At 35.4% G+C, this 12,498-nt stretch overlaps 2 protein-coding genes across 2 annotated transcripts in view; one reads left to right on the top strand and one right to left on the bottom strand.

Moving 5' to 3' along the window:
* On the bottom strand, nucleotides 1-11,700 carry LOC144450261 (endoplasmic reticulum junction formation protein lunapark-B-like). The gene is made up of 9 exons (XM_078140858.1): nucleotides 11,561-11,700; nucleotides 9,702-9,931; nucleotides 4,479-4,537; nucleotides 3,474-3,514; nucleotides 2,782-2,902; nucleotides 2,212-2,301; nucleotides 1,723-1,887; nucleotides 1,337-1,456; nucleotides 1-1,148 (listed from the first exon to the last, which is right to left on the bottom strand). Exons 1-9 carry the CDS (start codon nucleotides 11,585-11,587, stop codon nucleotides 805-807), a joined length of 1,197 nt encoding a protein of 398 aa, XP_077996984.1. The 5' UTR covers nucleotides 11,588-11,700; the 3' UTR covers nucleotides 1-804.
* A 276-nt stretch (nucleotides 11,701-11,976) lies between these two features.
* LOC144450177 (periodic tryptophan protein 2 homolog) overlaps nucleotides 11,977-12,498 on the top strand; it is a 12,790-nt gene continuing 12,268 nt past the window's right edge. Inside the window, exon 1 of the mRNA XM_078140755.1 lies at nucleotides 11,977-12,116. Within this exon, the coding sequence (XP_077996881.1) occupies nucleotides 12,093-12,116 (24 nt within the window). The 5' untranslated portion in view covers nucleotides 11,977-12,092. The remainder of the gene's footprint in view (nucleotides 12,117-12,498) is intronic.

Below are 12,498 nucleotides of genomic sequence, written 5' to 3' on the forward strand. Positions count from 1 at the left end.
CTAGTGAATGTCAGTCAATTATCAATAGATCAACAACCTCACTTATAATATTTAAACATCGCAGTGATCCTTACAAATCAAAGAGTTGATAATTATTGGCAACTTGGCAAGTTGTTTTTTTGTTGGTATATTAGGGCTCAGTCTGATTAACGTCTGGTGATTGCTCACGCCCGCAACTATGAAAATAACCACAAAAAAGAATCGACAATTTATGAACGAAATAGGTAAATAAAGCAATCAATTGCATATTGCATAACACTTGTCTATGCATTAATATCTAAAGTCACTGGTCAATATTTTGTATATTGCAAGCCACTGGTCAATATATGAAATTCAATATCTAAAGTCACTGGTCAATATTTTGTATATTGCAAGCCACTGGTCAAAATATGAAATTCAATATCTAAAGTCACTGGTCAATATTTTTCATATTGCATGTCACTGGTCAATATTGTATATTTCATGCAACTAGACAATAGAAGCCAATTCACTGAATTATCAAAAGGACTGTACCTAGAAACTACAGATAATATCCAAACGTCATGGCAACATGGTATGTCCAACATAACTGTTTACATGTACACTGTATATAATAACTGGATATGTTTCAATGTGTTCTCAGACTTTTCTGTCAGCAATGCAAATTCAGAATGACAGACTGACTGACTGACTGACTGACTAATTAGCTCATTCACTGATTGACTGACTGACTAACTCACTCACTCACTCATTGACTCACTGCCTTCCTGCCTGTTGTTAGCCTGCACCTTATTTAGTAAACATTTCTGAAGAAGTCTCAGTTATTCAATCTGTCTTTTTCTCTTCGTCTGTTTTTTCCTCTGCTGCAATATTTGTTTGATCAAAACTCTCTGGCAATTCATCTTCAGATATTTGTACATCAGTAGCAGGAATGTCTTCAATTTCATTGGTTAGATCGTCACTGATGTTGTCATCATCTGTGAACATGCGACTATTTTCTTGTTGTTCTTCTTCTTCAGGCTGTTGTTGACTTGTTGGTTGGACTTCACTAGTTCCATTTACTTCCGACTCTTTCTCACGTTTTGGTTGAACTGTAGGTTTTTGTTGTTGTTGTTGTTGTTTTTGTTGTGGCTGTGGTTGAACTTGTGGGTTTCTTTGTTGCATTACACCTTGAAGGATGTAAGTGAATTCTACATTACATTTTTTCAGGATTTTCCTGGAGAGGTTTGAAATTCCAAGACTGTGAAAGACATACATAACCCATTTCACTCTTTATTACTCCACCCCCCACCATCGTTTCTCGACAGAAGTTCCACAAAATTTGCAATTTTGAAAGAATGACAAATCAAACACTTACCTGGTGGTTGTCTTCTAGGAGTTGTAGGGGGTGTTCCTGGCAATGCTACGGCTAATGGTGGGGCATTAGGTTTGATTTTTCTGGATGGATTCATTGAATGACAATAGGCACATTTGAAAGCTGTCAGAAATAAAACACACAGAAAACAATTCTTATAGATACTATGCACCTAATCAATCCAAGTCAGTATCTACCTCCTTTCTCTCTCCCCCTCTGTCTGTCTTTGACTGTCTGTCTGTCTGTCTCTGTCTGTCTCATCCATTCGCCCCCCCCCCTCTCTCTCTCTCTCTCTCTCTCTCTCTCTCTCTCTCCCTCGCTCCCTCCCTCCTCTCTCTCTTTCTCTCTCACACACACACACACACACACACACACACACACAGACCTACCTAGGTATTCAAACTCTTCAGCTAATGCCATACCATTGTGTGAGTAACAGTTCTTACAAATCAATGCGTATCTACTGTTAGGTCCGTCTCCTACTAAATACTCTACAAACTTATCCATTGTACCACGTTCTCTTGGTAGTATGGGACGAGGTGTTGGTAGCGGTCCTGGCGAAAATAAACACGAGTTAATGAAAACATGTTACACTGGAAATATGGATTATATACCCTGGTCATTCTATGTCACGACAACCTGTGTCTACGTCACTGGTTTCACGGTGCTCAAAATTAAAGTCAAAACATTCCAAATTACCATTATTTTTTTAATGATGCTTGAGGAGGTATATACGCAATATTTTATTTAATTCAGCTGGAAAATACTTGTGACCTAATGGTTTGTCACAACTCGTCTTGCGACTCATAGTGACAAGGCCCCTTAGGTCACTTGTATTTCCTCAACTGAATGAGCTCTATTGAAGAAATAAGACTTACTTTGTACTGCCATCTGCTGACCATTCAATCTTCTATTTGGTGAACCGGGTGGACCCATTCCTCTTGAAGATACCGGACGTTGACGAACACCTAGAAATGAAGGAAAAGTGAATGAAAGTGAATAGCGCCATCTAGTGACAACATTGTAGGGAAGGTGCAGGATGTTGATGAACACCTAGAAATGAAGGAAAAGTGAATGAAAGTGAATAGCGCCATCTAGTGACAACATTGTAGGGAAGATGCACGATGTTGATGAACACCTAGAAATGAAGGAAAAGTGAATGAAAGTGAATAGCGCCATCTAGTGACAGCACTTCCCTGCACAGTATTTTCCTTCTGGACCATCACCCCACAGACATGCAAGCATGGCTGCCAAGTCACCCTTTCCTTTTGTATCACTTCTCCTTCAGTTGCTCAGTCTTAAAAAACTTTGAGGGAACACTGATTGTGCTTGGTACTTATTTAAACACAGCTAATATATTAATATATCATAATAATTCTCATGCAAATTGGACAAATCTATGGTGAAATATGTAACCATTGACCATAAACAAAAGAATCAGTACATACCAACTTGTGGGGGCATCATCACCCTCGGAGGAGGAGATTCCTGTTTTTTGAAGCTAGGGTCAAATTTTTCCAGGATTTCTTTGGCTGTCTTGTACGTTTCCTTTTCCATCACGTCATCTAACTGAAATCAGATCGAGAGAAAAAAAAAAATTATCTGATGTGGCTCTCTTTAAAGTGACCATATGGATGAGGAGTGGGTATTTATTTTGGACGTTTAATTCACACAGCCTAACAAAAAATCTGTGTAGTTCTGATTACGCTCAATTTTGGAATAGATGGGGTAGGTAGATTCATTTTTCTTCTTTTTTTTTTTTACACATTTTTTGTTTCATGTGTAAGTGTCTAGTTCAGGTAGTTATCTTTTCTGTTGTTTTTGTATAGTTTTTGTGTTATGGTGTCTTCTCATCAGATGTAAAGCCATTACAGATTGGAAGAAGGTATTTTATATTGTCTCTTTAAATTGATGTCAGTTTACTCATCTACTATTTTTTCCATGAATATTTGGCTTTAAAGGCCTACTTAGAAAAATGATAAAAGTTTAACACTACTGTCAGAACCTGGGATTGAAACCCTGGCCTTTAACTAATAAGATAACACTAATGTGAGAACCTGGGATTGAAACCCTGGCCTTTAACTGATAAGATAACACTAATGTCAGAACCTGGGATTGAAACCCTGTAAAGAATACTTACAATTTTTTTCTTTTTATCTCGTAGTTCTTCAAGAGCAAGATCTGGAACATAATAATTACAACAAGATACTTGGTTCATTTGTGAATTTTAAGGTTATACACACAAGCAGTTCAACTTAGGGTAACTCTAGTTTTTTTCTGTTTCTCTTTACCCGTCTAACCAAAATTTTCAGCTCAAACATCGAAATAAAAAAATATTGTTACATTCGCTTGCTCTTAATATTTTGTGAAACAGCATCCTCTTCTGGCAAGAATAAGCAAGAGTCTTAACTGTCGATGTCATCTACAGTCATGGTGGTGACAATGACACTTGTTCACGAACTGAGCATTTCTTTCATGACGGAAGTTATTTAAGTAAGACTGAGAACATGTCAGTTGTGTAGAGAAGCTGGAGAAGAGCTTATTACCAGGAATCCAATAAAAAGAAGATAGAGAGAAGGAAAAGGAGAGGGAGAGAAACATGAAGAAGAACTTTTTTTGAAATGATTTTTTTTTTTAAATCGATAAACCGACCCATAGTTGCTATGAAAAAGTAATGAGAAACATTGGGCCACCCTTAGTAAATAGAACTGAGTTTTTTATCAGTGCTCTTTGACAATCTTCATTAGGAACGGCTTCCAAAAGAAGAGTTTCATTTACAAAAAAAAATAACTGGTTGTTTGTTTTACAGGATAATGTACTTACCCAGGAACCTCCCAATGGGGAACTTGCAATCCAAACTGGGCATGCTCAAACGCAAAGGACTGTGGGATTATCTGTGGTTATCGTAATACCTAATCTGGAGCTACTGATAAAATAAACCTCCCACAATGGTCAGGGTAGCTATGAATTGATCGTTTGTGGTTACAAACGATGTATCAACAGTGTTTACAATACTAATTGATTAGTATTTATTATCACATTTCCTATGATGCAACATTCAACATGGCGGGTTTGCAAGTTCCCCATTGTAATGGGAGTCCTGGATGAAATATTCATGAGTTAATTAGCATAACAATGTACTTACCATTCTGTGTTGTTCTCTTGATAAAATACCAATGAAGAAGTTTTTTAATTCCCCAGATTCTGTCACAGAAAAAATAAAAATAAAATTCTATTTTAACAGTGAAATACAGAAAATATTATTCCTGTTTAAAAACGAACACGTGCTATATGAAAGCTCATGCAAATAACCTAACAGACAGATAGACAGAGACAGACAGACAGAGACAAACAGACAGATAGACAGACAGACAGACAGACAGACAGAGACACAGACAGATAGACAGACAGACCGACAAACAAACAGACAGACAGACAGATAGACCGACAAACAGACAGACATACAGACCGACAGACAGACACTTTGCCATACATATAACACTACTGAACTTCAGTTAAGCTGTTCTAAAAATGTAAACACGTATGCAAATAACTACCAGTAAGTATGCCACACTGAATCTTGCTTGTCATGGGGTACTACAGTTATAGTATATATGTATTCATCAAGTACCAAAAACAGACATGCAGATCTCAATCTAATATATTATGCTGGTATTGACAACAATGCTTCATTTACTTGACAAAAATAACTCTGAAATCTAACAAGTAAATTTAGTAGTAGCGTGCTTCATTGAGAAAACTATTCTAAGTCTAACTGTGAGTGCATGACAAGGAAATGTCAATGCTGGGACTACTTGACATGAGTATAACGTAATGATTTAGTTCAAGGAGACAAGTCCAAGATTTACTAGCATTTCTTCAAAGTACCCAACATTCTTCAAAGTACCCAACATTCAGTCTGTTACTGTATATTAAAACTATGTAATATAATAATATAATATAGTCTCTATTTATTTATTCATTTATTTTTATTTATACTTGATAGTTCTTTAAGTATATAAACACTTGACTCCCTAGAAGTCCAGTGAGGGCCATCCCTCCCTCATGGGTTCAGTGTTAATGCAGGAGGAAACGAGACTACTCGGGGAAAACCTGCGTTGTTCAGTATAGTCAAACTGAACGACATTCTTTGTACTTACAGCGTGGTAAATTTAATCAAACCCTGAATGGGTTCGAACCCTGACTGCAGTGGTGAGAGGCAAGTGGTTTATTAAACCACTCGGTCATTGACAACCCTGAATGAGTTCGAACCCCGACCATAGTGGTATTAAAGAGACAAGTGGTTTATTAAACCACTCGGTCATCGACAACCCAATATATACAGTTTATAGTGCATTGACATTCTTTAAATTCTCTGGCGATATTACTTCTAAGTGTATGCATAGTTTGCCCTTTGTACACGTTGAAATATAGATGGTAGAAATTCTATTGGGATCCTAAAATTAAATTCAGCAACACTACATGTACATATTTCTATACAGAGATATTAAAATGCATGTATGCTAGGCCTAACCACAAAAATTGTGTGGTTCCGATTACGCTCAATTTTAGAATATGTGGGGTAGGTAGATTTTTTTTTGGATTTTTTATGTACTTTTTTTCATATGTGAATGTCTAGTTCAGGTAGTCATGTTTTCCATTGTTCTCCATATGGTCTCTGTGTTACTGGTTTCTTCTCATCAGATGTACAGACATTACAGATTGGAAGAACAGTTTTATATTGTCTTTTTAAGTTGATGTCGGTTTCTGCATCCACTATTTCTTGCGAGACTTCACATATCACAATTTTAATATTTTTTTCTCGAATACGTAAAAAAAAATTAGGCTCAGCATGAAAAACTAGGTGGGGTTGGGTAACCGGAACCAAAAATTTTTGTTGGCCTAATGTGAAATGTCTGCAATAGATATATTTAGATGTTATTTGTAGAACACAATATGGTACGTGTGTTGGTAGTTTCATGAGGGAAAAAAAACCTGATGGAATTTGAATATGATTATGTTCATGGTAATTTCTGCATTGCTAAAATGCTTTTGAAGCTAAACTTAGTGTCAACTTGGGTATTATTTTTGACAGAAAACCAACAACATAGTCACTGAAATTTGTTAAAATACCAATAATTATATGCAATTATATACATTTTACATGGAAATTTGGGGTCGATATTATCTAGAAGTAATATCCAGGTTGAAATCATGTTCTCATTGCAGTGGGGGTGCTGATTTTTGGGTGCGGACCCAAAAATACAATTTTATTCAATATATTGTACCCTATTACTAGTGAGCATGCACATACTACATTTATCAACACATGATTCTAAATTATTCAGCATTTATGAATTTTGATGACAACATTTTTATTAAGCACTTTCCCATTCTGTGCTCAAAGCACTTTACAGATATTAACCTTGCATGGACCTATATTGGCACTTTACTTCCTCAACTCCCTGGGGAACATACAATCCATTGCAGCCTTTATAAGTGCATAGGATTAAAGCATTCACATTGCAACCTCTATCCTACCAGGTCCCCAATTATACAGCTGGGTTGACTTGGGTACACATAGGATTAAAGCATTCACATTACAACCTCTATCCTACCAGGTCCCAAATTATACAGCTGGGTTGACTTGGGTACACATAGGATTAAAGCATTCACATTGCAACCTCTATCCTACCAGGTCCCTAATTATACAGCTGGGTTGACTTGGATACACATAGGATTAAAGCATTTACATTGCAACCTCTATCCTACCAGGTCCCCAAAATTATACAGCTGGGTTGACTAAGGCACAGTCGTGGTTCAAATCTTCCCCAAGGACTTCAGCCACTCAGAAACAAATGGCTGCAATGAGGCTGGAAACTACAACCTGCAGATTACAAGCCTAACCATTCAACCATCATTTGTCTAGTCCTGTAGGGTGAATCACCTACTGATTCAAATATGGAATATAAAGGTCACTTTCAAATGTAGGCCCTGATGAAAAGAAAACAGGGTTGGCTCAGTCAAGTGTATTTTTTATTCGTTGGTGTTCACATAAACAAAACAAAACACACTCACAGTGAATGTAATGTATGCGTTTTGCTTTGTTTTTGTATATGTTTTGTTTTTTGTTCTTTCCTCTATTATTGAATTTACTTGCTATTATCTTGCTCCTCATTTTCAGACTTTTATTATTTCACATTTTAATAGTCGGTTTTTTATGACATTTTCATTGTCATAGACCACAGCTTCTTATCAGCATTGTCCATGAAGAAATATTAGCTAGCTCTGGATTATTGAATTTACTTATTTCTATCTTGCTCCTCATTTTTACACTTTTATTACTTCACATTTAGTAGATTTTTTACAACATTTTCATTGTCGTAAACCACAACTTCTTCCACGGCATTGTCCGACAAGAAATATCAGCTCTGGTTTGCGAGAATGGACATTTTATGACCAGTTGTTATGGGGCAACTCTCTTAATTTCTATCCATATTGTAACAGTTATGAAAACTCCAATAATTTGACTATTATATTTATTATATAATTTCCTGAACATTTTTTGATATGTTTGATAAATTATATCTTTAAATATATCTTGATACCAGGTTTGCATTCAGTTAATTGCAAATGGTGGTTAAGTATGCTTCCGTAAGTACAATACTGTGAGTACCTTTCAAATATGCAGCAAAAACTACACCCAAATACTATATGTATCATGCAGTGTTTACATCCAGGTCTATTAAACATCAAATGTAAACAGAATAATCCATAACGTAAATCAGTTAGAGCTGGTCCCTGGCTAAATACATGACAAATACCTAAGGTAAATTATATAGTAGTTAGAAGGTCCCTCGCAAATGATATGTCTCATGAAAAATAGCCCTACATTAATGAGATCTCCAGAATTTTATCCAGACAATGGAGTTAATATGGATATTACTTGCATAACAAAATAACACATTGTTATATTAATTCATTATTTTTCTTTTATAGAAATATATGATGGGACCTATATCAATGTAACAGAAAATTTGCTAAAACTTATATCAGGTTCACTCTTGTTGTAAAATATATATAAAGTAGTGAAATAGAAATTGCTACTTGACTCCATTTCATACGTATAATCAAATAAAGACACCTATTTCGAATCTGTGAATTAAGCGAGTACGGAGCGGTTTCCGAATCGCTCGGACGTCATCCACCCATCTACAATAGTCTACTGTCGGGTGATTCCATTCTTAGTTCACACGACTGTATTACATAATCACCTTTACGCTGATCACATCTGAGTGATTCAGACAAAAGCTCTGTACTCGCTTAAATCACAGATTCCACATAGGTATCTTTATTTCATTATACTTATGAAATGGAGTCAAGACTTAACAAGTAGCAATTTATTTCATTATATTATATAAAGTACACTGGAAAAATCAAGGTATTCTTACTGTATCATTTAATCGTATGTATTTAATATAATGAATTTTATGATGCGTTGCGCTTGGCAGTTTTATTATGTTTTTTTTTTTTTATCTGAAAAAGAATCATGTTTTTAAATTTTGTGATTTGTTATGCACAGACCGTTGAAGACATTTGTATGCAATAAATTAATTAACATAAGCCTTACATTAGCTTCATATATTAGATACTTTGCTTTTCTACTAATTTCTAGGTTTGAAAAAAAAACCTGGAGGGGGAGGGGGTTAACCTGAGGGGAACCCTGACACAGATTATTCTATATTCTGTGACTAATCATTTCATAGCAAATTGTGTAACAGCTTGTGTACATTGTTGTATTTTATCTAGTAATTTGAACTCTGTGACCTCTCCAGTAAATACTTCTCTGTATTAAATACACATACAGAATGATGGTTTAATATGCTACAAAATACCACACATGGTTATGTCATACATAATATGACTAATATGACGTGCAAGTAGATACGTAATCTTGCAGACATGTACAAACAGAAATATATTACTCTGGTAATCAAAGTTTTAGTTTACAGTCTCAGAAGTTCATTCTTTGTTTTGAAGATTTTTCAGTCTAAGTTAATGGCTTTAACTTCGTATTGCACTGAAATTTACAATTAGCTCTCCAAATTTTGGTGCAATACGAATTTAAATCCATTAACTTAGACTGAACTTTTATACAGATGAGCTTTAATTGTAACAAGATTTTTTAGGATCAATTTGCTCAAGGGAACAAGATGCTCCTAAAATTTAAAACTGGATTTGTGTTCCTCTTAAAGTGACCATATGGATGAGGATTGGGTATTTATATTCATATTTAAGATGTTCAGGAAATTTAAAACTTATCCTTCCTTAATACCACTGTACCAGTCGTCAAGAATGTAATACTTACATGAATGGAAACATTAGTAGTGGTAGTGAACACACCACCCTTCCTTTCCAGTTATCCGGAAAGTAATAGAAATAGTAGACCACGGCTGTAATGATATATAGAAGGATTGAATACAGTAATAACATTCCAATGTAATGTTTTTCCAGCTGTTGATTCCGACGTTTAAATTTCAGTAATGCTGTGATATCCTTCTCCAGTGCTTCCAATGTCTCCATTGTAGACGGCTTTTTCTGTTGATAATATAATAAAATATTTCATTAGGCAAAACAAAAAATTGTTTCTGGTTAGGACAGTTTGTCTACAATGGTGCGACAACATGTGTTTTTTTTTTAGTCTCAACAAACCTGTAACTCAATCTACTATTTATGGCAGTTACTGTTCTTTTAATTTAGTACTTTAGAGTAAGTGTGTATCTGGGGCAGATGTCATTTACTTGTTCATGATTGGCTCTGCAGTTGTCTTCACTGAAGTAGGGAGGGTTATTTTTGTGTTTCCCCCAGATCTGCAGCCTGCTAAAACAGACTGACGCGAGGGTATTTAAGTGATGCGCACGCTGACCAGAAACAATTCTTTGAGGCGGGGCATAAAATGATAAAATCTTTTATTGCAATGTTCTAAGTTAAAGTGGCCATATGGATGAGGATTGAACGTTTATTTTGGATTTTTAATTTTCATAATGTCAGTCAATATTTTGTTTTTTCACCTTGTATCTGATGACATCATTCCACTAATATGCAATGACCTTTGAAATGACCTTTTCTATAGGTCAATTTGAGGTCACACTTAAATTCCTTTAGTAATGAAAATTTCTACTCACAGTCAAAAATTTTCTTGGAAGCAAATCCAAGAAATATTTTGACTCTGTGAGTCCAAATTTTGAACAAAGTAAGAACCCAGATTCAATGAAAATTCATTACTCTAGGTGTCCTTGTATCATGTATAACATCATGACTCAAAGTCTAATTAAAATAACATGAGGGTTTTGAAAAGGTGGTTCCATTGGTATTTTATTATGAGTTTCCACAAAAATAAACACATTCCAAAACCTTGGCAGAAACACTGATTATGTCATACACTTGTAAATCATTACATTTTCTTGGAAAAGTAATAATAAATAATATGTATAGCGAACTGTATTCACTGTACTGTGTACATAATATTTGATGAAAAGCTGGTAAAAATTATAACATTAACACTGGTGAGGAACGCCTGTAAAATGGCTGGGGAACTCAGGTAGATTTTACCATTGAGGTAGGAAGTCCTTCCTCCATGATTTTAGCTACTTACATTGCGCAACGACTGGTAAGGAACCCTTGAAAAATAACTTAGGAATTCTGGTAGATTTTAAATTACTTACCACCCTTTACAAAATGCTAAGTAGTTGATGAGGAAATAGTTTATTGAACTAATACTAGCAGGAGGCGAGGGCTGGTAGTTACAGTGTAATTGATACATTTTGATGAGTGAATGCACATGTAATTAAGTGATATATTTTGGTGTCAGATGGCTGCCAATTATGTTTTTATTAGGCCAGACAGCCTGTTTTATCAACAATAAACAACTAATGAATAAATTGATAATGATATAAACAAATCCCAAGGTTAATTTCTAAGCCTATCGTCAATGATAACACATTTCATCTATGAATGTCAAACTTCGCACTATGGAATTTGAAAAACGATTGGAAAATTTCTCACATATCTCTTTGGTAACAGAAAACTAAACACGTACCACGAGTAAATGTTATTATAGACACTCGCTACCACTGCATTCATTACACCGTTGTCTCGACTGCAGTTCCCATCTGTCAACTAAGACGAAATTATTTTTCGTTACTATAAAATGAAGACTATACTTACCCTAAACTTGGCAATTATTGCACCCATCTTCGTCTTTTCACTGTTTTGTCATAAATTGTTCAGATATATCAGAAATTCCTGAAGGATAACAGTCGAGTGAAAGTCATCAAGAAGTTCGAGTTCTCACTGTTGTAACTCCGCCATATTTCAATCTGTCTGGCAGCTAAGATATCGCGAGATTACGCCCGTCCGAGATGTCACTGCAGGTCATTTGAAAAAATGACCCTCCCCCTGTGTGTGACTGCTTATATCCGTACAGCTAGTTCCAAATACATTTCAACAATTATTTGAATTGATTACAAAAACTGAAAGCCACCCTAATCATTCAATTTTCACTGAAGAAGAAAATTGAACCGAAAAATGTAAACATTGAGTTTGACCTTCGACCTCAACTATCAAAATGGCGACTCGCACAACACGTGTATGTGAAGGCGATTTTTAAATTGTTTGTTTATTTCGGAGACAAAGCCGATCGGGTTAATATTTTTACAGACGATTTGTGTTTTGATGAAGTGAAGAGAACCCTGTCAATATGAGTGGCAAATTCTCTTTCAAGGTACGTATTCTTGCAGTAAATGTGTGCGACTCCATCATTATCATATCTATCTATGCGGCTATGACATCAATGCGTTGATCACTTATATTGTTCGTGGAGATGTAAACAAGTGCTACAGTACATGTGGACTGATCATGTGCATACTAGAGATCTCGGGCTAGAGATTCTACCGCTTATAATTACAGAAAGTGAACAGTTTTGTCGTATAGAATGATTTGATTCTAAGTTTGAATTCATTCATAATCATATCAAGACTTTGCAAACAGAACAGGTGAAGATTGCACGCACTATTTCTGTATAACCACTCTCCACACTTTCACACCCGACGCACTGGAAGACACGTACTGGACCAAAACTTTAGAAATATCATTGGAACTTTGTA

The sequence above is a fragment of the Glandiceps talaboti genome, chromosome 19, assembly GCF_964340395.1.
Source record: "Glandiceps talaboti chromosome 19, keGlaTala1.1, whole genome shotgun sequence".
NCBI classification, from domain to species: domain Eukaryota; kingdom Metazoa; phylum Hemichordata; class Enteropneusta; family Spengelidae; genus Glandiceps; species Glandiceps talaboti.